Genomic DNA, 26,174 nt, shown 5'->3' on the forward strand with positions numbered 1-26,174 from the left:
TCCGATGACTCTGAGGACTACAACTTCAGTCTCGACAAAACGGGATTTGAATTCATGGAAGATGATGAAGATATTGGTCCTGCTGATCCTGGACCCGTTCTTTCGCGCAATGAGGTGCCGTTACCTGTTGTTCAACAGCCTCCTATGATCAAGCTTCCTGAAGGAGAGAGGCTGAGTCTGGCAGGAGATGTTGTGAGTTGGATGCCCGAGAAGAGGTTGGAGGCATGGTTGGAAAAGGGGAGGGAGGAAGGTGGAAAAAAGGGAGTTGTAAATGTCGAAAAAAAGACAGATGAAGGATCATTGTCTGGTGTCGAGGAAAGCGAGGCAAAGGAGGTCGAAAAGGAGTTGGCGATTGATCCTCAGCCGGAGTCTATTGAGGATTCAACCGGTGTGGTTGCCGAGCAGCAGACAAACAACAAATATGCGGAAGCTGAGACTGAGCAGGTTACTTGTGCCGCCGAGGGGCCAGCAAAGAAAGTTTCCAAGGCAGAACCAACGTTTACTTCTGCTGGTACTGTTGTGGTTCGCGCGATGCAATCGCGTCCAGGAGACTTTGACGATGGCTGGCTTGAGGAAGGAAGTATTTTATGCTGGGAAGATGGCCGCGTCATGGGTACTGTAAGTACAAACAACCAAAGAGGTGCCGGGGCTTGACTGACATATTCTTATAGGTCTACGAGACTTTTGGCCCACTAACATCTCCCTTTTATACTGTTCGACTTCCTCCGCCACCTTTCCCATACCCTACGCCTGGATCCCTTGCTACCGGTACACGTCTCTTTTATCCCTTTAACCCCTCCTATCGATCATTCGTCAACATGATTGCTGTTCGGGATCCTCGCTACAAGGGTACAGACGCATCCAATATTTACGACGAAGAAGTAGCCGAGGAGGAGATGGAGTGGTCCGATGATGAAGCGGAAGCAGCCGCTAAACGGGAGAGGAAACAGAAGAAAAAAGGCAACAGGCAGTCAAGCGTTAGCGGAACCCCTCGGGGCGGTCGTACATCCTTGCCCTCTCGCCAACACTGGGATCATCAACCTAATGACGAGACAATGTCTGAAACAGGAAGCTTGTACGGTGGCGGGGATGATAACCGTTGGGAGGTTGGATCAGACGCCGGTTCAACTGCCAGCGGGCGTGGGAGGCCAATGCCAGTGTCTTATGGTGATCTGGATGATTTATCTGGTCAATCTACAGGGGGAAGAGCTGGCGGCGGTAGAGGAGGTGGTCGAGGGAGGGGAAATCAAGGCAGGGATAGGGGACGTGGCCGCGGGGGACGCTCCTCGTACCCTCTGCCCCCTCGGCCATTGCAGGACCAATCATTTTCTAATCAATGGCAGCCCCAGCAACAGTTCGTGCCTGCCTACCCTGCTTATGGCCAGTCTTACCCTCCGATGACGCAATCCTATCCTCAGCAACCTCAAAATGCTTCTGCTCAGCATGCACCATACGAGCCTCATCAGCCCTCTGCAGGCATGGGGGCAACTGCGCATACGTATACCCCTCGAGGCCAACAAGATGTCCCAGGGATGTACGCTCTTCAACTTCAACAACAACAGGGAATGTATTCCCCGTATCCGCAAGGACAGTATGGCGGGGCCAGTCCTATGTACGCTATGCAACCCCAAGGACAGCAGGGCGGCGTTGCGATCAACCCTCGATTTGCTGCCCAGTATCAGATGATGGTGGGGATGGCGCAGGTGCAAGCACGACAGCAAGGAGGGCAGGGGACGCCATATGGGTATGGGCAGCAGCAGGGGCAATAGAATCATCAAGGACAAGAGCAAGGACAGGCGCAACCCGGATATTAGATACAATTTGGAAGAGTGATCTTGATGGCGGGATGATGAACTCTCACGGACTTTCAAAAATATGTATACATGTCTATGGCTCAATGGCAGTACATCAATTGATTCCAAAATGATATTAATGTCGTTTGTATAATTATATCCAGATATCCGCATCTATGCACAATCATCATCCACTTTTGTCATCTTATTCCAGTGTCGAGCGACTCAAGGCTGTCCTAATCTCCCGATGCTTGTCAAGCCAAGCAGGGAAGTCAGTCTTCTCCAGTGGGATTCCCTCCTCTTTCATCTCCAGCAAGAAATTGGCGAGAACCACGAGAGCACCATCTACGGAAGATGAGCAATGGCCCGATAGATGAATGAGATGACTTACATCGATATAGGTAGTTGATAGCCCTTGTTGTCTGCGTCTTGTGCTTCGCTGATCCTGGTTCGGCCGCGTCGACTTGAAGTTTAAAGCTGCGGTGCTCTCAGTCTCTGCAATTGCAGTATATCGAACAGGTAATTAAACTTACTCATATACTGCTTTCCTCAAATTCTGCACCCCTTCCATCAGGTTGATGGCACGGTCTGTGATCCGCTTGGCCTCTACGACGTTTGATTAGCTCCTTGACCAAGGACGCCTTGGCTCGATGCCTGACGAACCTTTTCCGTGGCTCATGACCGTAACCAGTTGCAAGATGGTCTTGTACTCGCCTGACACAATCTCATGTCAGCCTAGCTCATGATTCAATAGCTGCTACTCACCATTGAGGTATTGGGTTGCTTCGGCCACAGCCTCTTCTTCGTCCTCTTCCTCGTCACTAAGGAACCCGCCGTCGAATGGCGAATCATTGGAGGCAATAGTCGCAATCAGAGAAGCAACGGTCATACCAGTGGTCGTCCTTCCTCTTCCCATTTGACAATTGAAGCTGTAACAATGAGATCAGTTCTACCACAGGCGGGTGAGTAGGCAGGCTCTTCACTTACACAAAGTCAGTTCCCTGTTTCAGTCCTTCAGCTACTCGGTCTACAACCACCTGGAAGGTGACGGGCAGTGGTGCTTGCTCGTCGGTCTACATAAACAACACATCAGCTCGGCTGTGAACGCCGGATAACTTACAATTGCGACTCGCATATAGTCGACCTTGTAGCCTTCGCTAATGACACTCTCATAGAGCTCCCTAGGGGTCAAGATGTCGCTTTCCTGACATGTCTCCCAGATTGGGATGATCTCATAACATCCTGGCTTTGTCTCCACTTCATCGTGAAGTAAAAGGCGGCCTTCGGATTGTCGCAGTTCTTTTAACACGTCCTGCTTCATGGCAACTTCCATACGTTCAACGACGGCAGCCGTGACGCCGGTTGTCCTACGCTCGGGTTTCAGCGATCCAGCAGACATCAGACAGCGGAGGTCAGACTCACTCGACGTTAGTTAGAGGTTTGTCAACCAAACGCAGAACATGTGGTCGGGAGTTTATATACTGTAGCCTCGTCAGAATAACAAGCCTTTCGACTGATATTAAAACACTCACCAGGACAGGCTCCTCTCTCAATGAGGTCCAAACAACTCTCCTGGATCCATCAGGACCGGCATCCATCTTCTTGAGAGCATTTCGCAAACTATAAATTCGTCAGTCGAGCCTATCCAAGTCTGAGCAAAATGGTAGATGATTTACCCCTCGCACGAGGGCATTCTATGGGATCATTTAGTCAAAGATTGTACGAGGATTAATTTAAAATAACCTACCCAGTACCGTAAACATAATGAGGCGAAACATGACTGTCTTCCTCATGGTGTGGCTCGCAGATAAGAGGGAGCCGTCGATAGTTAGCAGCGCCTTCGACACGCCTGTAACACGAATGTTAGTACACGCTCAAGACACCGCATCGATCAACATATACGCACTCGGGCAAACTCTGTTTTTGCAAACCAGAGAAGAAGTCGGACTTAAGGATCTAGATTGATATGATTAGCAGTCACAAAGACTGACCTATGACAAAAGTCTCACGGTTTGCGCCGAGAGGATAGCCCCCGATCGGTTGGCAACAACCTGGGTAACCTCATCAGGAAGAGCCATACCATCTGCAGGTTCCATCTTTTCAATAGGCGCTAGACTCTCGAGACCGCCGGCTTCCAACTCTTTCTCCAGAGTCTTGAAGACCGGGCGGTGTTTTACGAAAGATTCGAAAGAGTAAGGGTCTTCCTCTTCTGGTGCTCGGTCATCAAGATAAGCAGCGAAGAGCAAAAGGTGGTAATATCGCTTCAAGTGGTGAAGACCTATAAGACATACCTATCAGCACTGGCTGATCATTGACACTGAATAGGCCACGTACCTAATTCAGTTAGCTTTCGTTTCCGATCAGGCTCAGTAGCTTCTTGTGCCTCCACATAAAGGTCTTCGATGGCCTTTCGAACATTGAATTGAGTAGCTGTAGCATCAATAGCTTCATCCACGACCTACATCCTTCCCGATCAGCACCAATAATTATTATAACAACTAGAATCAGACATACCTGCTTGACATCCAATCCATTTCTGATCACTCGCAAACACGAGTTGATGATTTGCCAGCTTGTCCTTGCCGACCCACTGGCTGTGGTCGACTTTCTCAACATTGGTGGCCTACTTCTCGATGGCGTCCTCGGATTTTGCGTTTTCTGGTTACGGCCTTCCTTGAGCCAGCGTTGGATGAGAAAGACGATGACGGCTGTAGTACTGCTTCGACCTCGACCGAGCTGGTCATTGAGGATGATGGCAGAAGACGAGAGATTGCTTCGCATACAGAGGTTGAGAAGCTCAGTAATGTCGTGGAACTGACACCGCTGCATCAGTCTCTTTGGTTCACTCCAAAAATCTCGATTTCAAACGTACATCAGGAGAAGACTCGGAAGTCACAGGAATCCTGACAAAATTGAGATAAACATCCTTGCTCGTCGCAGCCGCGTCATCCATAACTTCTCGCAACGAGGCTACGTCCTGCTTATCAGCAATCTCCCACACAGGCATTACCTGTCCGTCTGCTGTCTCAGTGTGGAGAAGTACTCGGCCCTGGAACTGTTCGATCTCAGTGATCACATCGCTCTTGAGACGTTGCTCAAGCATCTCGAGACGTGAAGAAGAGACACCAGAATAGTCTCGCATGTTTCGTAGGGCAATGCTATCCCGTCGGAGACAATAAGGAGACCCTGCTCACAATACATGCGTCAATTTTTAGCTTGAAAAAAAAAAGGGAAAGTGACCAACCGTTGATCATGACCAGAGGTTCCTCTCGCAAGCAAACCCAGATAACACTCTCAATGTTGGGCCATCTCTCATGAACAGTGGAGAGGATGGTGGAGATTGCGTCTTGAGTAGGCTGTCCAGTAGCGTAGATTGTGGAACCTTTAATCTGTCTGAAACCAATGGCACCACGAACACCTTCGTTAGAGGAAGCAGATTCGGTCAGCCAAAGATCGGATTTCTGTAATGTCATTGTCAGACTTGTAGGCCATGTGTCTCTTTGCTTGGAAAGGCTTTTTGTAGCTCACCAGCAATGTGCTTTAAATAGACATCTATTAGCATCCATCTTTAACATGAAACCAAAGGGAGAACCTACTTTGCTCTCAACATGATACCATTTCTATTCGTTACCACATGCTCCGCCCATTCATCGCCCAATACCTTTCCACCTTGGAGATCGACTTCTCGGTGGATATCAAGTCTATCATCCATTTCTGAACAGCGGGAGATGATACTGAGATCATTGACAGGTGCAAAGGCGAAGAGTCGGTTACCACCGCTTCGACGAAGGACTTTAATTTGGCTGAGGATTTGTTAGTATCTGTAGCTTAAGGGAAGAAATGGTCATATAACTAATTGAAGCTTACTTCCAGATCTCAGGTCGGCTCTAAAGGTGAACCGGACGATTAGCCATACGCTCATGAATCAGATAACCATTACTCACTTTCAAAAAGGTTGAGAATGACACTCCTGTTGTTCCTGCATCCTCTTCATCCACATAAGCGGCAAAGACAATCAAGTCAAAGTATTGTTCGAGCTATGCATATCCTTTGATTAGCTCGGCACTGCTTAAATCGACCTAATTGGAGAGAAGAAGGGATACGCACTGAACGAAGAGCCTTTTCAAGATGGCTTTGCCTCTTTTTATCCTCCATAGCGGCGACACTATATTTGATACGCTCTTCCATCACGTTCTCTCGTAGATTAATAACCGCGTCACCTATATGGTCCCGTCAGTCATGTCTAACGTCAGCGTAACGCAAACTCACAAGAATCGATGACAGCATCAACAAGTTGCTTCATCGGCTTGCCTTGATCAAGACTGGACAGAAGAGAAAGAACAATTTGATAGCTGCCCATGTGAGCCCTGCAGAGCTGGTCAAGAAGTGTCGGCTGAGTGGTAAGGAGGTCGATGGCGGTTGACGGGTGCTTGGAGGGAAGATCTATTGGAAACATGAGCCTTCAGGATCTCTCAAGGACAAGGACGATAACGTACTTCGGTTTAAAATTCGAGTGACTTTCAGAAGGCTCTTATTCAAAGCCTGCTGTAGCATAGCCTGCGTCTTGAATTGTGCCGCCTGAGGCATCATGGAGGAAGGCTATCCATCGCGTTAGTTCCGAACATTAACTCAACCATTATACGTACTGTACTGAACCCAGAGGACGTAACAGAGGCGAAGGGGTCTTCAAGACCCATAAGCAAGAGTTGTTTTCGTCTGACAAGCATGGCCGCACACATGGCAAAGGTGGCTGTTTCATTGTTAGCCAATGTCATAACAACGCGAAACAGTAACTGTAACGTACTTCGCACAACACCCATACCACAATTGAAGACCAAAGCCGTGGTTTGCGGATCTGCATTCTTCAAGACTGATACATAAGCGTCAAGATAGTTATGCTATGGCAGATCAGTATGAGATTATATCCCAGATTGTACCGCCTCAAAGGAACATACCTCGATAGGGGTATCCGGCGCGATCGGTATCCTCCAGTAATCGACTCTCCAACCTTGCCTTTTCATATCATCCCACACCTCCTTGGGTGTCTGTATACTCTCCTCGTCTACGCTCACCCAGGTGGGAATGATAGTTCCTCCCGTGATTTCGTCATGAGTGAGGATCATTCCACCATATTTGCGGGCTTCGTCAAGGATATCGAGCTTCAGACGACGTTCAATGTCTTCGAGGTTGGATGCGCGATCAGAGAGAGCGAGTGTCTGGTACGGAGTCGATGCGTCACGGAGGACGTAAGGTCGACCATTGCTATAGAGTGTTAGTTTCGAGTAAACTACCGCCGAGGAAAATGGCATACCAATAGACTAAAGTTTCTTCTCGAGTACTAAACCAGATGGCCTTTCCCTGAGGTTCCCTTTCGTCGACAGAGTTGAACCTTTCCAGGTTTGTGGAACGAATAGGCGATTCTGTTCTAGAAAGTCGTCTTTCTCCGAGAGAGAGAGGAGGGGTGTTGGCAGCAGCTGAGCCCCTTCGGTTGGGTTTACGAAGGAATGCTGGCTGACAACCAAGGAGGGTAAGAATAGACTTTAAGCCTGTCGAGGTTGGCTGAGCCACCTGTGATAACGTTAGTAATGGGGCATGACACAATAGGCGAAGCAGGCATACACCAAACACATTGAGGCTTTCTTCGTCGGGAGCACGAAAGTTAGGTGCACCTTGGATATTTAAATCCAAATCCATAGCTCGCCCTGTAGGGAAGTGATCTGAAATATCATCAGTATCATATAATAATCCTTTTGCTCCTTGAGCCTTGTGATTGAGAACTTGCTGACCTGTTTTGAGAATGTAGCTATTGCATGTAATCAGCAAACCTCCTGGATTGACTGTTGATGATCATGTGACGGCTCACCCTCTTCCAAGAACTCCGCCTGATCGCCTTTTTACTACGCCGTCGACTTCCTTCCTGAGCCTATCCTGCAAACCGAGACCTTTGCTTTTCTGTACTTGATCATTCACTCGACTGCTCATACAGGAGGAAGGTCTGGCACCTGAGATATCAGGAGTTGCTAGAGAGACTCGACGGGAGTGGGACTGCCGGTCTGAAGAGAATGTTTGTGAGAGAGGAGAGTGTCTGGGAGGGGGGAAATGGTGGGAGCTGGGTGGCGAGTAGACTGTGGGCATACTGTCAGTAGGAGGGAGGGAGGACGAAGAGGGATTGCTTTTAGGCGAGAGGGCAGGTGAGGTGGGCATAGTGAGTATATGTATCCGTAAAGTCCGTGCAAATCGGAGTTATGTACCGGTGTAGAAGACTAGGTGAAGCGATGATAAAGGATTTGTGCCAAGATCCCAGACAAGCACTGAAGGAGAATGATTCACGCTTCTTGCATCCCATCCTTTCATTTCCTCGACCACCGCGTTTGCAGTCGGAGCCCCATTACACATCATCTTTCTTTGGCTACCATGTTTACGGCCAATAACAACGTGCACGCCGCATGCATGTAGATATCATGCATCAGGTCAGATACACAATCGGAAACCCTATGTATGCATACATCAACACCTCGGTCTTCATGGGCAAAAGTCTATTTGTTTATTATTGACGATTGTTAAGTTTGTTTACGTAATACAAGATTAGAATGAGAAATCTGGTTCTGATGTTTGATGCCGTTGCGCCTCCACCTAAGAATGAATGAAATGAAGCACGCATCTGTTCATACATGTCTGATTATCATCATAGGATCATCGCGAAATTGTCTCTGCTTTGCTGATTGTCCTAAACCCAATCCGTCATTTACTATCAATGTCGTATAATCCAAGGGACAGTGCATAATTATGTCTGATTTAGAACTTCCATTGCCTCCTGACATTAGAGATGCCGCAGGTAAGCAGAAATGTCCTTCCCGCTTCCGCTTTTCCTCAGTGGCAAGCTCATAACTTATATATCTCTCTGAAAGGCGACGGCCATTTACTACCCATTGCCAACCATATCAATCCTACACACGCAAAGAAAGTACCCAAAGTTGTCCACCCTCTTTATCCTCGTAAACACCCTGACGACATTCTTCTCATCACTGAAGATAACGTCGGATTCTACGTTTCCCTCGCATTTATCACCCGTCATTGCGGATTCCTCGAAGGTTATGAATCTCTCAAAAAGGGGATTATTGAGGAGGGAAAGTCGAACCCGACGGAAGACGAAGAAAAGGAGGAGTGTCAGGCTGAGAGAAGAGAATTGCCTTCAGCGGTGTCGTGGGGTCTGCACTTAGTCCTTGACACCCTTGGCGTCATTGAGAGCATGACTCTCGCAGTCGATCCTTTCCCTTCTACCGCCCAAAATTTACCAATGTCTGCAGTTCTTGATCCTCAAACGTTCAACGACCGATGGCCCCTTGATAAGGTTTTCCAATACCTGGCTCCCGCCGTCCAGCTCGCAGACGCTTACGATATCTTCGAGTTTATAGCGTACATGGGCATGATACTTCCCAGCGATCCTTGGCACCGTTACCTGATAGCAGCGCTCTCCGAGAACGAGACGCTTGCCAAGGAGACGTCAACGGAGACGTTAAAATACCATATCTCGGATATGCCACCTCCAGTGGTTTCTATCTTGTATAAGAGCGCACCGTCTTATCTGTGGAGGCTACGAAAGCTACACACAATGAAGATGGAGTCATATCCCGGTCTCAAAATGGCTTGGGCCTGTGCGTTTCCAATGTACGATAAGAACGAAGATTTTGGGTCCAGGTGCCAAAAGGGAAAATATGGCACCCCTATGTGCATCCCTTATGAAACGTTCGAAGGTAATTTCGGGCGGTTGAGAGCAGTAGCAGCAGAGAGGGCTTTCGGAATCCTTAAAAGGGAAAAAATTGATGAGAAAGTCAAAAAGGCTATCAGAAACGACATTGCACGCTGGATAAGCTGTTTCAGATGTCGAAGGAGGTTGGTCAAGACGTTCTTGATCATCTGGGATAACTGGGTAACGCAATGGCGCCCGCAAACTATCTGAGTGAATTTGCGGTTCCAATAGAATGATCATCTCACATACCATCCCACAGAAAGTTCAGGCATTTTGTGTGTACTAAAGTGGATGGGGGTATTGTATATAAAGTAGCGTTGTTGCAGTATGCGTTGAGTTTCACTTACAATTGTTGTATATAAAGTGTTGTGGCAGTATTCGTTGAGTTAGAAATATAATTTATTTCATTGTTTTTAATCATGCAATAATTACAACAATATCAGTTGGTTGATCGCGATGATCACTCCTTTTTAAAGATAAATCAAGATTCCAGCTTCTAATCCGTTTCCGTTGACACGAGCCTTTTGATTACACATCAGTACTTTGATCGACATCATCGGCATCTAAAAAAACTCACATGAGTTCGGCAAACTTTTTCCACCTCTTTTTCTCTAACACCAGCATCCTCGCGAGCTTCACCCAGCTCCCTATCGTGAGATCTTTCATTCTATACGGGGTCACCGCTTTCACTGCCTTGTAAAATTTGGCCCTCTTCTTTGCCACCTCTTTCTCTTCCGTCTTATTCTTCGGCTTACTAAAAATGGAAGGGTCGTAGCGAGGTAAGAGATGAAGCGGGACAGGAAGTGGTTGTGTTGTGTTTTCGGGCGATGAAGGAACAAGCGTCTTTACTTTATACGTCGTATACTCGACTTCCCACTCCGGTTTCTTCTTCTGCTTCATCATGCTTGGCAAATAAAACTGCGTGTACCCCAAAGGGCTTAGAGCCCGATTGGTCCGGGATGGAGATCGTTTAGAGTAGTGCCGCGGTTTCCGCTTGAAGGCGCAGTGAGGTTTATCTTCGTTTGATGGGAGAGAGCAATCGCCTTTCGGTACGCCATGCCGGTGGCCACCACCGCGTTTCAGAATCTCAATATCCTCTTTTTCTCGCTCATCTAGACCACCAAAGAAGTCATTGTCCAATGGAAGCTCTAGCTCTTCCAGTTCATCTTCACCATCTTCATCATCCAGCAACTTATCTGCCCCTTGGTAATCGCGGCCCTCGTCAGAGGAGCTCTCCTCATCCGAGATATTGTACCTGAAAAAATCTATTAGCGGTTGGATATCTTTACCTTCAACAGAAGACACTCACGAAAAAATTCGGATACCAGGATAATAAGTTGGGATCACACTGGGCGCAACATTCATAACCGCATAGTCCTTCAACTTCAATATCCTAGGACCAGGCATCTCGCCAAAATCTTTACGAAGTTCTTCCTCCAAGTTTCGAGCACCGGAGCGACCAAAGGTGGTATATTTGCCAGGGCCCGGTCTAGGAAGATGGGGCCCGAGGAGGGGAAGGTCGGGAAGGGTAGTATTTGAAGAGATAGAGGTGAGTTCGGAGGTGGCTTCCAGCTCATCGACATCAATGAAGAAGAAGTGGTCAATGTTCCTGTCACACAAATAAAGGTTAGCTCAACAACCTGTCGTGAATGCGATAGACGCACATATGGCCGAACAGATGTCCGACAATAGTGTCTTGATATCTTAAAGCCAGATCGCCATACCTCAAGTCTGTTAGGCAAATTATTAGTGAGGCCGCGAATAAAGCGATTAAGATTACGCACAGCAGTTGTCATAATAATGGCTCATATGAGGTGGTACATGTCCGGTCAACCACACTTGCATTCCCCGCTGTCGGAAGTTATCCAATTGTACCTCTAACCAGTCCATCTCGAGAGCGCCGGGGTCGTTTGAATGACCTCTGCATCCATCAACGACTGGAAAAATTAAGTCAGCACAACAAGACTAAATCTCAACCACAGAATTAGGGGACATACGAGTGTTGGAATCGTACCAGAATAAAGTGTTAAGAGAGATCACCGCTAATCTATCAGGGATAACTTCAACAGAGAAATATGCTCCTCGTTCAAAAACATGGGCGGCCTCAGACGGGATAAAATGTTTCCAGATGCTACCCCGAGTAAGTTCAAAATTCGACTCGAGGCATAATAACACTCACCGTAAAAACTCTTCGGTAATACGATTTGGTCCGGCGGCAAGAACATTGTGGGGGTAGATGTCATTATTACCAATACTAGGAACAATGGGCATATCGCGTCCAAAGGTGTCCAGCATTCTATCAACAATCATACGATTCAAATCAAAAATTTCCCTGGGCGTTCTAGGTATTTTTCGATCAATGTCATGCCTGGAAACTATTATTCAGCCATAAAGTTATCTGCTGATGGGAATTCACGGACCTTGCGTTGTCTCCTGTCCATACCACAAAGTCAATCTCGTTGGCCCACTCTTCTTTTAACCAATCGAATGTAATGTTGACCAGTGACATGGGACAATCGCAATCTCTAAAGTATCCGTCAGCAATTTTTGAGGCATAGAGAACAAGCTATAACCGCTTACGAGACTGCTGTTCCCCATTTCCCAGCAAGATCTTCATTTTTTATCAAGGTGTCCAACTCTTTGTCATCCAGATCCTCATTGCTTCTCTCATTCTCAGTTACCTTGCCTTTACTCTTCCCATCCTTCGTAGGTTTCCTATGGCACCCAGACTCAAAAGTGGACCCTGCCTTGTAGTGGGGATCAGGATGGATATCTGTAATGTGCAGGAACCGTCCTTTCAAAGCTGAGAAGGTGAAGAACGTGTATGAGCAAGGCAGAAGGTTTTCGAGAGTGAAATAAACTCACGTCGCTTTTTGTTTATCCTGACATTTTGTAGCTCAGAATAATCTAATTGAGGAAATGATCCATTCAGGGGCATCTGCCCAGTTGATGATATCGCTGCTTCTGAGCTGGCGACGGAGAGAGCCAACGTGAAAAGACTTGCGAGGAGTCGAGAACGCATTGCGGTTAAGGGTCGAGGCAGAAGCTCTAGGTATGAGAAGACCTGCTGCGAGATGGATGAAGAGGAGTGCGGGGAGAGTATGGACAGTCGCGTGAGTAATTCGGCAGCCGATGAACACGCCAGGGTGGGATCGTCGATGGATGTATTATTTTTACACTCGAGCGGCAGCGACAAAACGTACAATCGAAAAGACCGCAAAACGTCATATCAGCTACCAGGAACAGATCCCGAACTATACTGAAAGGCTTGCTAATTTGAGGTTTTGCGTTAGGCGCCATGCAATGATTACCCAAGTAGGCACGAGCCATTACCTCCACACTTCCAGCCATAGCGGATGTGAATTTTGTACTCCACAAAAATCTCATAGTGGCCGAAAAGAAGGTATAGAAGTACGTATATCCGCCGGCATCAGCCAATCAGTGGAATTATATATCCCCTTCACCCCCCTTCTCATATCCTTTTTCTCTCGTCCACTGCAATCCTCTGCAAGCAACCCGTAAACGCCCAACGGCCAATCGCCAAAGTGTCCGATACAACTTTTTCATTGAATCTTGTCTCAGTCCTCCTTGGGCTGCTTAACATCCACAATGGTATGTCTACAGTTTGACTGACAATTCGGTACTTACACTCTGGAATAACAGCTCCGACGACAAACCAGAGAACGGAGAGAATATATCTTCAAGAAATCCCAAGAGTCTCAGGAGAGAGCGATCTACGAACGGAAACAGAAAATCAAGGACTTGTTGGCTCAGGGGAAACCTCTCCCTACAGAATTGCGGAATGAAGTGAGAGAGCTTGGAGGGAAGGATTTAGTGCTTGATGAGGCACAGCAGGGTGAGTGAAGTGTGTCGAAACGGGCCTCGTAGTATAGAAGATGGCCAAGGACGTTGTGAAGATTTGAGGCTGTCTCGAATCATAATTTTGATTGACGGTGCTGATAACGATGGTATTGCAGATCCTCGATCTCATATCGACGACGAATATGCAAAAGTCGGCACGTACGACCCTAAAATTGTCATAACGACCTCTCGTTCCCCCTCTTCTCGTCTTCTCCAATTCTCCAAAGTAAGCTCTCGCAATGTCTCAGCTGCTTTTATGTGTACTTGCTAAAAGTGCCTTAGGAACTTCGACTCGTTTTCCCCAACTCTTACCGTCTCAACAGAGGTAACACTGTCATCAAAGACCTCGTCTCCGCATGTAATGCTCAAGGCGTAACAGACCTCGTCGTCGTCCATGAACATCGTGGTGTCCCCGACGCCCTCATTGTCTCCCATCTCCCTCATGGCCCTACTCTCTCCATGACGCTTCATAACGTCACCCTTCGACATGATGTCAGTTCCAACTCAAGTACAGTGTCAGAGCAGTACCCTCATCTGATCTTTGATGGCTTCTCTACAAAGTTGGGTGAGAGAGTGACTGGAATCTTGAAGGCGCTGTTCCCGGTGCCCAAGGACGATGCGAAGAGGGTGATGACTTTCAAGAACGAAAATGACTTCATTTCTTTCAGACACCATGTATTTGCCAACACTGGTCACAAGGATGTTCAGCTTGCAGAGGTTGGTCCTCGATTTGAAGCTAAGCGTGAGTCCTGCCTTGAAGTCCATTTTGAGGCGATAAGCTGATTGATTTGCAGCCTTCGAAATTCGTCAAGGCACCGTCGATCAAACCGAGGCAGATGTTGAGTGGCTCCTTCGACCTTACTTGCGTACAGCGAAGAAACGCAACCAATTCTAAATGTTCCGTTGATTTCGTGGTCGTTGGGCAGAAAGAGACGTGTTTCAGGGCAGTTTCAAGCCTTATCTGTTGTATAATTTCAAACCATTTGATTCGGTGATGCACTTTCCTTCTAGAGTACTTTTGTGATAAAACAAGTAAGAAGGTCGCATCCTACTTTCCGAACACCCAAGAAGATATGGTAATTGTAGATCCAAAAGAGATTAAAGCTTCGCTTTCGCTCCTCTATTGTTCACACTCTGCCGTCGTTCCCATTCTTTGACAGCTACACTTTTGATTTCCTTCTTCATGGTTTTACCGTTCACGTTCTTCGCTATTGGAGATATCATCAGCTCTGTTACCTTTATGCTCCACCTGGATTATGCACTCACGCAGACCCCCTTCCCAGATTATCACCATGGCAGGCATAGCATGTTTCGGCAATTTGCTTCTGACATGTCCCAAGATACTTTCTTCCGTCACCTTTACCCCTCTTGCCTTTGCAGATTCACGGAGCGTGACTACTGCACCCACAACCTCGCCAAGGATCGGATGTGGAAGGGCGATTGCTGCGACTTCGTCAATATGCGGATGAGAGGTAAGGGCGTTTTCCACATCCATTGATGCGATCTGGGGGATTTGAATCATCAGCGAATTCCTATTCGAATGCCAATGCTGTACTCACGTTCTCACCGCCGCGAATAATGAGATCCTTCACTGATGTGGATGTTAGCATTGATCTTCTTGCTCGTGAAAGTACATGCTTACAGCGATCTTTGATGAACAAGAACCCATCTTCATCCAGATATCCAGCATCACCTGTATCAAACCAACCCTCCTCATCAATTGCTTGCCTCGTGGCCTCTACACAATACAACAGTTTAACGACAAGCCCTCTGAAATTATCCCAAACTTACGCTCATTCCCGTAATAACACTTCATAACCTGAGCGCCTTTGATCAGAATAAGCCCTTGCTGGCCCGTGGATAATGGTTTTCGAGTATCGGGGTTTACAATGCGGATTTCGCAGATGGGTACAGGAGGGCCACTGTGAACAATATCTTCATTAGCTTGTTAAGATTAATTGCAAAAAAAGGGGACATACGTGCTGTCAGGACGTGAAAGATAATCGGCGCCAGAGACGGCGCAAGCAACGGCATTTGTCTCTGTCAAACCGTATCCTTGGATACTAGAAAATGGTCAGCATCCATGTCCAGGAATCCAAAGGTCGACTTACACAGCTGCCTTGGGCCATCGTTTCCTCACTTCATTGGCCATATGTTTGCTAGGGGGCGCTCCACCATAAAAGATGCTGTCGAGGGCAATGTTATCTGGTAGGTCAGGCGACTGTAAAATCTGACTGGCAATAGCCGGTACCCTGGTGCGTAGTCAGCTTATGACACTCTGGTTAAATGGCTTCAAGCTTACCCTCCCACGGTATGAACTCCTTCCTCAACAATCAGCCTCACAGCTTCTTTGACATCCCACTTTCGAGAGGTGACAAACTTCGAACCATTAGTGATTGCACGGAGAAGCCAGGAGAGACAACCAGTAACGTGGAAAAGGGGGACTGAAAGGAGAACGACTCGTTGAGGATCAGTCGGCTTGGGCGGTTGAGGGAGGGGAAGGCCGGCGCGAAGGAGTGCTCGAGCCGTGGCTATGGTGATGTGGTCAGACCAGTCAGGTGGTGTTGAGATGGGACCTGTACATACCGACCATGCCGGAGATGGCGTTGGATAAGGCCATCCGCTGAGTACTCAAAACAGCTTTCGGGAAGCCACTCGTCCTGAATAGAACAAAAGACATAAGCGTTGGCAATCGAAGGCGTTGAGTATACTCACCCAGAGGAATAGAAAATGACAGCGTCGCTTTCGGGTCCAAGTCCAGCGAGACCCACGCCATCCAAAACCTCCTTTGTCCCTTGATTGTTGGGGGTGCTGTAGATCTCCACAACCGAAGGTAAATGTCCTGATTCTTCCCAGCAGAACATCTAAAGTTGGGTCAGTTTCTATTTGATCCATCCTGTCAAAAGTTTAGGTGCTGTGGCTCAAACTCACAGGAGGAAGGCCACTCTCCTTGACGTGGGTGAATGGGCCGAGGATCTCTGCGCGCTCTTCGTCCAGAAGTACCATGCTCGGTTCGACCATCTTTATTGAGTAGACCATTTGCTCTCTGGGACTGTAAAAGAGGTGAAGTCAGTTATCCTTGCTTTGAGACTTAAAACTTACACCCAGCAATTCAAACACACAGTGACCGCACCGATCAGATGGACAGCGATAAACGACACGATCCAGCTTTAGACGAGCAATAAGCGTAATTCAGACGAATGCTTGAGCTTACCCAGTGCAATTTTTACCCCCAATTACTACCCTATCCCCCACTTTTATCCCTCGACTGCGCATCCATGCTGCCAATTTCAGCGAACGGTCCAAAACATCACCAAAAGTCAGGCGTTCTCTTGGATCGGCTTTGTCAGTAAGAGACTTGGATGATTTGAAAGGCTCCCTCAGAGGTAGAGGCGATGATATGAACTCTTTCTGCGAATACTTTTGAAGGTTGAAGATCAGGAAGTCTCGAAACGTTGGGGGCAGCTGTTTTTAAGAACTGATTAATGCCAAGAAATATCGACGTGTCACCATTGCAGAAGCAGTATCGCCAGACACGCGCAACGTGAATGACAAAAGAACCTCACTCACATGCTTCCATACAGTCAGACGTCTACCAAAGATCACCTTCTCCTCGGTCTCCATCGGAGAGCCAGGACCTGTCAAGATGCGGTCACCTGAACATTACTGTCAGCTTGGGGTCTTCGAGTGCTTCTTTGAGGGGTTAACGGCGTACACTCTGCAATACTGAGCTGCTTTTCCATGGCTTGCTTTCCATACGCTATGGGATGGCAATGCGTACAGTGTAAGAGTTTCTGAACTACCTATGGTATAGACGTACGTTCGTTGCATGTCAACATTTCGACTCCCGGATATAAAGAGCCAGGCACACCCGATGGATTCTTCGTCGCGCGCGACTCCGTTTCCTCGGGCGGCCGCTGAGAAGACACTCCCGCGGCCGTGCATTCGCTCAAGGCCGCATTTAAGGCTCCATGCAACAACGCAACAGCATATCCGAGAGTACACATGATATGTATAACATTACCCACGTGGACATGCATATAAGAAAAAGAGCGAAAGTGGACTATCTCTCCCATTACGCTAACGTGAGGTGGCAGGCGAAAACTGATAGTACTAGTAGTATTACGAGTATTGCCAAAGACAATAATTTACCGATCACATGCGTACATATCCTCTTTTCCCTGATGATTATTAGTAGGTTCTTTGTTGCTTAACTTCACTTTGGACCTCCCGTATTAGGAGGCTGGGTGAGGTCCAAGTTTTCTCCTCCATCAGAGAGAGTTGTGCCTCTTGACATGATCGCATCCTGAAATAGTAACCATTCGGCATCAGTTGATGTCAGTGCACGCTATCCCAAGCATACCATCATGTGCTGGCGGTAACTCACTGTTGAAATCGTTCGTTCTGGCCGATGTCCGCCGTTTACCCACCCCGAGTCTCTTCCAGTAGCCAAAGCACGGTTGAGATCATTCAAGCTTCTCCCGAGGTTGAAATAATCAATTGATTCTTGCAATGAAGGGAGAGACTGCCCCCGGGTCATCGATGTCATAAGGCTCATCATCTCTGGATCGGTCAAAGTCGAAGCCATAAACTGGTTAAATTCGTCTTGCAATGACCCGTCGGTAAGGCCTTTTATACCCTCCGCCATCTGGCTCAACCCGCTGATCATTTGGCTCTGTTGCTCCTCTGGCAATGCACTGATAGCTTCTTGGGCCCAAGCATTAACCTGCGTCGCAGAAGTAGAGTCGCTGATCACTGATCTGACCTGTGAGTCCATGGCTGGATCGGTCAGCAAACTATGGAAAATTGATTGAGGGCGATCGGCAGACCAGAATTTAAGCATTAAAGAGGCGCCTTTTGACATTTGACGATGCGAACGTATGTATGTGCTGGAGGAAGAAGGTGTTGATAGCTGGGCATCAGACATTCCGCTGGTACCCACCTCTGTGTTTCTCTGGGAAGACATTTTTTTTTCAGTCCTTTTGGTATTGGCGGATAGGTGATGGTTGATGATTCTCGGTTTTCCACTCTTATTCTTGTTGTTATGGCCCTTTACGAGGTCGGCTTATATACAAACACCAGAAAAAAGCTCCCTTTTAACCTCTAGTAGAAGTCGCCGATGACCAGTTCACCAACTTCCTTCCTCCTTTAAGCGGCCATCGAAAGCTATATCTGGAACCCTCACAAGCACCATTTCGTCTAGTGTGATATTGCACTTCCCTTATTCAATGCAATCAGATACTACCGAACGAAGCCTCTCTAAGTATCTCGGATCCTACCAGCCTCGACTGGATTTGAAATCCTTCCTTTGCGTTCCTTTCGCGACCCTCATTCGGCAATATCAGGTAACATTACAAAACCTGGTTCGGTTAGTAAGTTTTTATTTGGAAAGCTCCAGCTAAAATTGAATGTGATTGAATCTTTTATTGGAGAGGAGGTTGGAGTCGAATGTGTCCCAAGAATCATGCTGAGGAATAGCCGAGAACCCTTCTTCATGGTGATCCTCGATCGTCATGCCTTCTTCTCTTTCAAAGAGGAAAGCAGCTGGCCCTCACTCTGCAGTGCCTGTAACACCGCTCCCTCCTTGTTGGCTCCTTGATCAACACTCGCAGATTCCGATCCTAAGCCTAGCAGCTCCGTTTCCTTCTCTTTGGCCTGAGACATCTCTTTCTCATACTTTTCCCTCCATTTGCGGATCTCGGATTCGCTTGCAATCTTCCCTTCGAGAGCAAGAGAATTACGGGCTTTGCGCCGTATCTCATTCTCCGCTTCGCGGAAACCATGCTCGTGTTTGAGGAGATGATTGTCTAAGGGACAAATCAGCATATTGCAGGTAAATTCGGAAAGCGCATGTGAAGCTCCCAAACGGACCTGCGCCAATCACTAGACCACAAATGGTTGCTGTAAAAAAGACATGTTAGTGTTCTGTAGAATGGCAGGCCATTGTGGAAGATTCCAATGCACCTGAACTCGTTATGAACGCTTTCAGGCCCAATGTCTGCCGCCTTAAGATAAAGGTCTAGCTCAGCGCCTCTGTGTGATATCGAAACATGCCGGTGGGGGTAACTCACCTAAATGTAGGCCAGGTGTAGTGTCCGATGAGACAAGCGACAGCACCGTACACTGTCCATCTCAATGCACCCTCCGAGTCACTATCAGTATCCATTGCGATCGTGCAGCACAACCAGTCGTTAGGCGCACCTGTAAGCCACCGGCCAATTGTATCTCATACTAAAGTTGCATAAGTTAGCTCTTCTTACCTCTCGTGACTTTGGCACTAGCAGCAAGCTCTGCAAAAGCCTGATGTAGCAACTGACCGCTCGTTGTGCTTGAGCTTCGCGCCTCGACTTTTCCGCGGATGATGCTGATTGGGCCATTTTTGGTGCGCCTTTGCCTCTTTTCCCTCTTCAATTTGGATGAAAATCGTGAGGCTAAGTAGTACGCCCTTTTTGTAGGTTGGGTGCAAGATGGAAATAAGAAATGACAATGAGGGGCGAAGTACCAAAGACGCCGATCCGACGCCGTACGTACGTAAGTAAGGCATCCGAAGGAGGAGGCACGCCCTAATATGTATCAGCAGATGTCATCCAAAAGACGGGACCAAATTGGTCATTTAAGGAAGCATTCTGGTTGACTAGTATACGCCATAAATGATGATATTTATTGACCATATCATTCGTAAATCGTCTGGTGTGCATGCTTACAACTTAATCTATCTGTCCGTAATTTGCACGCTCATTCCTGAACATAACGTCCATCATGCCTCTTCGAGCCCTCACATACTCCTCTAGCGTTCTGTACAAGCCATTTGCATTGAGGAGCGTAAGAGGTTTGGCCAGTAAGGCTGCAGAAGTACCGCCTTTACCACCCTTCAACGCCGAGACGGCGTACAAGTCAGTTGTGTCAACTTACCCAAGTTCCTCATTTTGCATCAACTGATGTGACTGACAAACATACCAAACATGCAGGAAAGTGAAGGTAGCCCAAGATAAATGGAGTTTGTCCAACATACACTCCTACGATCCTGATTATCTTACTGACCGCTTGCCGCTAGATACCAAAAACCCCTCTCTTATATCCCCAGCCTATACTCCAACTTCGGTCTGGCGCAATCGGGATGAATTCTTTTCGGGCACCGCTGCGATCGAAAACTTTCTGACAAGGAAATGGGAAAAAGAAAGAAACTACAGATTGCGCAAGGAGCTTTTTGCTTTTGACGGGAATAAAATGTACGTATGTGCGAAGATGTATAGGGGACGTGGTGGTTGTACACTATAGCTAATGGATTCCGTGACGCTTTGGAGTAGTGCTGTCGAATTCTGGTACGAGTATTCGGAGACGGATGATCCCTCCAGTCAATGGTACAGGACATACGGTCTCGAACATTGGGTGGGTCCTTTCAAAATGGTGTCTTTACACTCCAAACGGTTTATGACAAGCGTTAACGCTGCGGCAGGTTTTCGCAGAAGATGGGCGGATGAAAAGCCGGCAGATGAGCGGGAATACTGTCAAGATCGCAGATGAGGAAAGGTGGTTTAAAGACGGAGTAGATGTAAACGTAAGACCTCTCCTGCTTTTTCCCGACTAAGATCTTATTCCATCCCGTAGGAAGGACAGGTTCCCCCAGGCCACATCTCTTCTGAAAAGTGACTTGCAGCACTCATAAGAAATGAATCTACAAAATTGTTAAATATGATCGGCCAAATCGATAGGCTCTGAAGCAAGAGGTATATGCATAATCGACAAGGCCGTCCCCTAGCCACAGTTACAGATAGTTTTGCTTTCAGATGATAAACATGGCCATTCAGATACGTCTTCATCCCCTATATTCAAGCACCGCGGTCACCGCGGGGGATATAGAGCGGCATAGTCCGCCTTCCGTCTGTGGGCGAAACCCTGAAGTGATAGATGATGACGCCGCTGTCATGTGCTTGGATGTTTTGCCGTGCGCGCCCGCCGTTGTTGTGTTGATTTCTGCTTTGCCTCAGCCCTCCACCTGGAACACGAGCAATTCCTTTTTGCAGAACACCCGCAGACTAACCGGCCTGCTGCTGCTATATAACCCACCGTCCATCTTTCTCTTCCCACCTCCATCTCATCACTTTCCTCACCATGTCCAGCCCCCAGCATGCTGCTCACAACCATGCCCTGCTCATGGAGGCAATCACAAAGGCCGCAGGCAAGTATCCCAAGCCAGAGGATGTCAACTATACATACGGAACCGCTGGATTTAGGACTCTGTGAGCTCGTCGTTCGCCACCATGCACTACTCAATGCTCATGCAACCCAGCGCTACCAAGCTTCCTTCAGTCGTGTTGCGAGTTGCCCTTCTTGCTGTTCTCAGGTCAAAACGGCTCGAAGGGGCTACCGTCGGCGTCATGGTCACTGCATCTCACAATCCTGAACCTGTAGGTCCGCTTGAAATTGCAAATGAAAAAAAGCCTGATGCGAGGGACGTAGGACAACGGTGTTAAGCTCGTGGACCCATCCGGTGAAATGCTCGACGCCACTTGGGAAGCCCACGCTACAGCACTCGCCAATTGTCCCTCTACCGAATCTCTTCTTTCTACCTTTACCACCTTGGTTACCCACTTGCGCGTGGACCTTTCCCAACCAGCATCTGTCGTGTACGCCAGGGACACTCGTCCGTCTGGATCGGAGCTTGTTGCGGCTTTAGAAGAGGGTTTGAAGGCGTTTGGAGAGGGAGTCAAGATTTCGGACATAGGAGTGACCACTACTCCCATTTTACATTATGTTGTGAAGGCGACAAATGCCAAAGGTGAAGCATATGGCAAGCCCTCTATTGAAGGATACATGGAGAAGATGTCTAATGCTTTCAAGACGCTCATTGTGAGTCAAAGCCCGCCTTTGTGAAGCCTGTATCTGCTAACGTATCAAAACAGGGCAATAAGACGCTTTCACCTCTCTACGTTGACTGTGCCAACGGTGTCGGTGCCCAAGCACTCATTCAATTAGAAAAGTACATTGGCGATATCTTCACAATTAACCCCATCAACACTGATACCACTACTCCTGGCGCTCTCAACCACCAGTGCGGCGCCGACTTCGTCAAGACCCGGCAAGCTCTTCCTCCTTCTGTTCAGAAGGCCGGCTTTTTGAGTAAACCCGGCACTCGAGCTTGCTCTTTCGACGGTGACGCCGATAGGATCGTTTATTATTACCTTGATGAGCACAAAGGGACCTTCAGATTGTTGGATGGTGACAAGATTGCCGTGATGGTGGCAATGTTTTTGGGAGATTTGGTCAAGAAAGCCAAGTTGGGTGAAGATAATGAGCTTACTGTTGGTGTTGTTCAAACGGCTTATGCCAACGGAAGCTCTACAAAGTACCTTACTAGCGTAAGTCAATCTCTCTATGCCCTTGATTTAGCCTGACACTCCTTTAGCGAAACATCCCTGTCACATGTGTCTCCACCGGTGTCAAGCACCTCCACCATGCCGCTCAACGTTTCGACATTGGTGTCTACTTTGAAGCCAACGGACATGGCACTGTTCTTTTCTCTCCTTCGACCATCACCACACTTCAATCTTTCCAGCCCTCCTCACCCGATACTGCCAACGCGGTTAAACACCTTTTAGCTTTGTATGATCTCATCAACCAAGCTGTTGGTGACGCTCTTTCAGATATGTTGCTTGTGGAGACTGTTCTTGCGCACCGAGGATGGGGGGCCGTTGAATGGGATGCTGGGTATGAAGATTTGCCCAACAGACTCGTCAAAGTGGAAGTCCCTGACCGAACTATTTTTGTCGCGACGGATGCCGAGCGGAAATTGGAGAGTCCTCAAGGTTTGCAGGCAAAGATCGAGGCTGCGATGGGCAAGTATGAGATGGGCAGGTCATTTGTGAGGCCTAGTGGTACTGAGGATTGTGTGAGAGTGTATGCCGAGGCGGCGTTAAGCCCCGAGACTGATGGTTGGTTTCTGCCTTGATTTGAACTTGCAAGATACTGATGGGCCAATAGCTTTGGCTTCTACCGTCACGGACCTCGTTCGACAGGCTAGTGGGATGGTCTAGATTAGTGTCCTATGGGAGGATGGATACTGGGATACGAGGGGCTAAAAGAAGAGAAGGAAAAGGAAGCAACTCGTGACCAATACCCCACTGGCGGTGACACTCTCCATACAGCTCCGGAACGCACGCTCGCACACGCCACAATAGTGATTGATCGCGATTAGTTCCTATGTATATGTTCTATAGTGTCTGATAGATTTCAAACCCCGTATGGTAAAAACAGCTTAAGAGTTTCTAGATTGCCGACGGAGAAGCAATAATACGAACTGCGTGCATGCTCATAATACTGCCCGGCGCGGTCAACCTCCACCGGGCGTTGCTACTCAGACGTCATCTTTGTATCTGCCTCGCTCTGAGCTAGCGATTGCTATGATTATGATGTATTCTTGCAGGCCATAAGTTCCACATCTGCCATCACACTATATCACTACAACATGTCTGGGTAGGCTGCAAACTTCCTGAAGTTCTAAATACAGGGCTAACGACAATATTCAGCGTACGCGAAGCCACCCACGCAGGCAGCTGGTACACCTCTTCCCGTACGTCCTCCCTTACGCTACATCCGTGTCCAGCCATATTAATCAAATACATATCATACGCTAGGCTCTGGGCTCCGTAACCAACTTAGCCAGAACCTTTCTGCAGTCAAACCTATCTCTACATTAGATTACGACCCTCCCGTAAGCAATGCTAAAGCGATCATTGCGCCGCATGCGGGATATAGCTATTCGGGACCTGCCGCAGCGTGGGCTTATGCCGCTGTACCTACAGAGAAAATGTAAGTCACTCAAACTGTGAAACCGACTGTGAGAGCATCGTGATGCTAATAGGAAGGGATCATTTGCCGCGAAAGTAAGAGAGTATTCTTATTGGGCCCTTCGCATCATGCCTACTTGCCGGGGGTAGCGCTTTCCAAGTTTGAAGCGTATGAGACGCCTCTAGGGGATATTCCTCTTGATATAGACAGTGATTATTTTACAATTTTGATATGTAATATACAGACCGCTAATGTGTTGGATAGCAATCGACGAGCTTCGCGCTACGGGGATATTCTCTGACATGAAATCCTCTACTGACGAGGACGAACATTCGTTGGAGATGCATTTGCCCTATATTAGGTTGATCTTCCAAGGGTAGGTTGTCTTGAAGGACTGTCTGAACTATGACCATCTGATCAAGTTTCAGGAGAGATGATCTCAAGCTTGTTCCGATCCTCGTCGGACACCCCAGTGCTTCGACAAGTGTAAAGCTCAGCGAAGCTCTTGCTAAATATTGGCAAGATGATGAGACCTTCTTTGTGATCTCCAGCGATTTCTGCCATTGGCAAGTCATTCATCATGTTCAATCCACATGAATCGATGGCTAATGATTAATCAGGGGGAGCAGATTCTCATGCACTCCATACTACCCAAACGTTCCTCCTCTGGCCAATCCCGTGCCTCCCGTCAAGTCGTCCACTTCAGTCACTTCTAGCACTCTCACCCAGCCTCTTGAGCTTGTCAAAAAGTTTTCTTCCGCCAGTTCCAATCCGGATGTGCCTATCTGGAAGTCCATCGAGTACATGGATCATGAAGGTATGGACCTTCTGCGAAAGCCTGGAGAAGAGGGTGCTGTTGAGAAGTGGCATGGTTACTTGGACAGGACCAAGGTTTGTCTGTCTATCAACAGTTTTAGTTCAGCATCTGACAGACATTTTAGAATACAATTTGCGGTCGAAATCCTATTACTGTGCTCCTCAATCTCGTCCAGTTAGTGTACAAAGATCAACCGGTTAAGCCCGAGTTTACTTTTGTAAGGTATGAGCAAAGCAGTAGATGTGTGACTGGAAAGGACAGCAGCGTCAGTTATGTTAGCGGGGTCTTAAGGCTCCCTCAGTGATTCCTAGTCCAGATTTAGTTTAACGTAAGAGTAGTGAGGTTTTTTATTGGTGTAGTCTGGATCTGGTTGTAAAGGAAGGCTATAGGCGATAAGAATCAAGTTGTAGAGCTGAAAAATTCGAATGCTGGAATGCAAAAATACATGTATCCGTCTCTATTTCTCTCTCTACATATCAGGATCAACCTGTTTGTAGCCCTTCACCTGTGATACAAAGAGTCAGTGATCATCCAAACAGGCAGGTCCCAATAGCCTTTTGTCAACGACATCTCGCACAATCCCCGTATATCGTCCAAATCGCGTTCCAGCCTTTCAAATGCCTACTCCTTCTCAAAAGACATGGATTCCTTCACCTACCTTGTTATCCCTGATCATCGCCGCGTACTTCTCCGCCAACGCCTTGCAGTTTTGCAACTGGTTAACACCCTCTCCTCGGTAGCACTTTTGGAGCTCGTCTCGGACTATACGAGCCTCCATAGCCTTAATCCATGATTCCCTAACGTGTTCTTCGCGGGACTTGATACGCTCTGATAGCAGTTTTATCGTACATCAGGTGAAGGTGAAGGTAATACATAGAGGATAAGGGGGACCAAGTTAGTACTGGTACGCGCAATGGATCAAGGAAGGCGTACCCCGGTATTCGTCCATAGATGGTGTTGTGGCCATGTTGACTGATTGCTTCGTGGGCTGCGGGGGTAGGACTAACGTGCGAGGGAGTGAGATTTGGGTGTTTAACGGAGGAAATGGAGGGAAGAGATGCGGTCGCAAAGACCCAATCAACGCCTGAGCCTGACAATCTTGTGACAACGGAATCAAATCCACATGGCCAAGGCAACACCTCCACTTTGTTGGCCAACCTCCTCT

At 47.8% G+C, this 26,174-nt stretch overlaps 12 protein-coding genes and 1 non-coding gene; 7 read left to right on the top strand and 6 right to left on the bottom strand.

Annotated features, from left to right (window-relative positions):
• CNAG_02454 (H/ACA ribonucleoprotein complex non-core subunit NAF1) overlaps positions 1 to 1,993 on the top strand; it is a 2,464-nt gene extending 471 nt beyond the window's left edge. Inside the window, exons 1-2 of the mRNA XM_012194769.1 lie at positions 1 to 618; positions 672 to 1,993. The exon at positions 1 to 618 is cut by the window's left edge and continues 471 nt beyond it. Coding sequence (XP_012050159.1) covers positions 1 to 618; positions 672 to 1,769 — 1,716 coding nt within the window. The 3' untranslated portion in view covers positions 1,770 to 1,993.
• On the bottom strand, positions 1,859 to 8,106 carry CNAG_02453 (hypothetical protein). XM_012194322.1 has 31 exons: positions 7,657 to 8,106; positions 7,580 to 7,596; positions 7,413 to 7,510; positions 7,105 to 7,361; positions 6,749 to 7,055; positions 6,598 to 6,691; positions 6,440 to 6,543; positions 6,290 to 6,392; positions 6,063 to 6,236; positions 5,901 to 6,013; positions 5,738 to 5,830; positions 5,661 to 5,680; positions 5,390 to 5,596; positions 5,322 to 5,331; positions 5,038 to 5,254; positions 4,666 to 4,979; positions 4,308 to 4,607; positions 4,128 to 4,251; positions 3,803 to 4,071; positions 3,700 to 3,749; positions 3,541 to 3,642; positions 3,470 to 3,487; positions 3,326 to 3,413; positions 3,216 to 3,274; positions 2,914 to 3,160; positions 2,781 to 2,866; positions 2,559 to 2,722; positions 2,457 to 2,507; positions 2,327 to 2,399; positions 2,185 to 2,270; positions 1,859 to 2,138 (listed from the first exon to the last, which is right to left on the bottom strand). The coding sequence occupies exons 1-31, from the start codon at positions 7,995 to 7,997 to the stop codon at positions 1,999 to 2,001; spliced, it is 4,326 nt and encodes a 1,441-aa protein (XP_012049712.1). The 5' UTR covers positions 7,998 to 8,106; the 3' UTR covers positions 1,859 to 1,998.
• Positions 8,107 to 8,466: 360 nt separating this feature from the next.
• Positions 8,467 to 9,981, top strand: CNAG_02452 (hypothetical protein). XM_012194768.1 has 2 exons: positions 8,467 to 8,628; positions 8,702 to 9,981. Exons 1-2 carry the CDS (start codon positions 8,580 to 8,582, stop codon positions 9,751 to 9,753), a joined length of 1,101 nt encoding a protein of 366 aa, XP_012050158.1. The 5' UTR covers positions 8,467 to 8,579; the 3' UTR covers positions 9,754 to 9,981.
• On the bottom strand, positions 9,450 to 12,740 carry CNAG_07629 (endopolyphosphatase). Its single transcript, XM_012194850.1, has 10 exons — positions 12,409 to 12,740; positions 12,124 to 12,346; positions 11,964 to 12,068; positions 11,723 to 11,911; positions 11,541 to 11,674; positions 11,328 to 11,480; positions 11,208 to 11,274; positions 10,853 to 11,152; positions 10,121 to 10,798; positions 9,450 to 10,064 (listed from the first exon to the last, which is right to left on the bottom strand). The coding sequence occupies exons 1-10, from the start codon at positions 12,563 to 12,565 to the stop codon at positions 10,040 to 10,042; spliced, it is 2,031 nt and encodes a 676-aa protein (XP_012050240.1). The 5' UTR covers positions 12,566 to 12,740; the 3' UTR covers positions 9,450 to 10,039.
• Positions 12,741 to 12,918: 178 nt separating this feature from the next.
• CNAG_07630 (U3 small nucleolar ribonucleoprotein IMP4) lies at positions 12,919 to 14,463 on the top strand. XM_012194851.1 has 5 exons: positions 12,919 to 13,155; positions 13,207 to 13,399; positions 13,521 to 13,630; positions 13,687 to 14,146; positions 14,199 to 14,463. The coding sequence occupies exons 1-5, from the start codon at positions 13,153 to 13,155 to the stop codon at positions 14,297 to 14,299; spliced, it is 867 nt and encodes a 288-aa protein (XP_012050241.1). The 5' UTR covers positions 12,919 to 13,152; the 3' UTR covers positions 14,300 to 14,463.
• Positions 13,658 to 17,208, bottom strand: CNAG_02449 (long-chain fatty acid CoA ligase). Its single transcript, XM_012194323.1, has 15 exons — positions 17,120 to 17,208; positions 16,975 to 17,060; positions 16,619 to 16,869; positions 16,507 to 16,572; positions 16,336 to 16,456; positions 16,120 to 16,268; positions 15,991 to 16,064; positions 15,707 to 15,935; positions 15,516 to 15,656; positions 15,384 to 15,467; positions 15,196 to 15,326; positions 15,047 to 15,142; positions 14,964 to 14,995; positions 14,671 to 14,908; positions 13,658 to 14,612 (listed from the first exon to the last, which is right to left on the bottom strand). Exons 1-15 carry the CDS (start codon positions 17,145 to 17,147, stop codon positions 14,503 to 14,505), a joined length of 1,836 nt encoding a protein of 611 aa, XP_012049713.1. The 5' UTR covers positions 17,148 to 17,208; the 3' UTR covers positions 13,658 to 14,502.
• A 249-nt stretch (positions 17,209 to 17,457) lies between these two features.
• CNAG_12537 lies at positions 17,458 to 18,678 on the top strand. Its single transcript, XR_001045810.1, has 2 exons — positions 17,458 to 18,026; positions 18,109 to 18,678. It is a non-coding gene; the product is annotated as a hypothetical RNA (non-coding RNA).
• On the bottom strand, positions 17,621 to 18,347 carry CNAG_02448 (hypothetical protein; the record flags this gene model as incomplete). The annotated part of the gene is made up of 3 exons (XM_012194324.1): position 18,347; positions 17,792 to 18,293; positions 17,621 to 17,710 (listed from the first exon to the last, which is right to left on the bottom strand). Exons 2-3 carry the CDS (start codon positions 18,266 to 18,268, stop codon positions 17,621 to 17,623), a joined length of 567 nt encoding a protein of 188 aa, XP_012049714.1. The 5' UTR covers positions 18,269 to 18,293; position 18,347.
• Positions 18,601 to 19,967, bottom strand: CNAG_02447 (hypothetical protein). XM_012194325.1 has 6 exons: positions 19,722 to 19,967; positions 19,606 to 19,635; positions 19,476 to 19,546; positions 19,369 to 19,409; positions 19,276 to 19,305; positions 18,601 to 19,211 (listed from the first exon to the last, which is right to left on the bottom strand). The coding sequence occupies exons 1-6, from the start codon at positions 19,779 to 19,781 to the stop codon at positions 18,916 to 18,918; spliced, it is 528 nt and encodes a 175-aa protein (XP_012049715.1). The 5' UTR covers positions 19,782 to 19,967; the 3' UTR covers positions 18,601 to 18,915.
• A 107-nt stretch (positions 19,968 to 20,074) lies between these two features.
• CNAG_02446 (response regulator receiver protein) lies at positions 20,075 to 21,280 on the top strand. XM_012194767.1 has 6 exons: positions 20,075 to 20,297; positions 20,373 to 20,401; positions 20,459 to 20,633; positions 20,712 to 20,793; positions 20,861 to 20,962; positions 21,013 to 21,280. The coding sequence occupies exons 1-6, from the start codon at positions 20,164 to 20,166 to the stop codon at positions 21,052 to 21,054; spliced, it is 564 nt and encodes a 187-aa protein (XP_012050157.1). The 5' UTR covers positions 20,075 to 20,163; the 3' UTR covers positions 21,055 to 21,280.
• Positions 21,281 to 21,317: 37 nt separating this feature from the next.
• On the top strand, positions 21,318 to 23,724 carry CNAG_02445 (phosphoacetylglucosamine mutase). XM_012194766.1 has 6 exons: positions 21,318 to 21,644; positions 21,695 to 21,812; positions 21,865 to 22,254; positions 22,308 to 22,763; positions 22,811 to 23,336; positions 23,386 to 23,724. The coding sequence occupies exons 1-6, from the start codon at positions 21,517 to 21,519 to the stop codon at positions 23,436 to 23,438; spliced, it is 1,671 nt and encodes a 556-aa protein (XP_012050156.1). The 5' UTR covers positions 21,318 to 21,516; the 3' UTR covers positions 23,439 to 23,724.
• A 71-nt stretch (positions 23,725 to 23,795) lies between these two features.
• CNAG_02444 (hypothetical protein) lies at positions 23,796 to 25,468 on the top strand. XM_012194765.1 has 8 exons: positions 23,796 to 23,877; positions 23,931 to 23,974; positions 24,039 to 24,213; positions 24,289 to 24,401; positions 24,457 to 24,568; positions 24,621 to 24,758; positions 24,813 to 25,083; positions 25,134 to 25,468. The coding sequence occupies exons 1-8, from the start codon at positions 23,870 to 23,872 to the stop codon at positions 25,311 to 25,313; spliced, it is 1,041 nt and encodes a 346-aa protein (XP_012050155.1). The 5' UTR covers positions 23,796 to 23,869; the 3' UTR covers positions 25,314 to 25,468.
• Positions 25,419 to 26,074, bottom strand: CNAG_02443 (NADH dehydrogenase). XM_012194764.1 has 3 exons: positions 25,943 to 26,074; positions 25,668 to 25,837; positions 25,419 to 25,514 (listed from the first exon to the last, which is right to left on the bottom strand). Exons 1-3 carry the CDS (start codon positions 25,974 to 25,976, stop codon positions 25,479 to 25,481), a joined length of 240 nt encoding a protein of 79 aa, XP_012050154.1. The 5' UTR covers positions 25,977 to 26,074; the 3' UTR covers positions 25,419 to 25,478.
• Positions 26,075 to 26,174: the final 100 nt, after the last annotated feature.

Source organism: Cryptococcus neoformans, chromosome 6 (genome assembly GCF_000149245.1).
Source record: "Cryptococcus neoformans var. grubii H99 chromosome 6, complete sequence".
Taxonomy (NCBI): Eukaryota; Fungi; Basidiomycota; class Tremellomycetes; order Tremellales; family Cryptococcaceae; genus Cryptococcus; species Cryptococcus neoformans.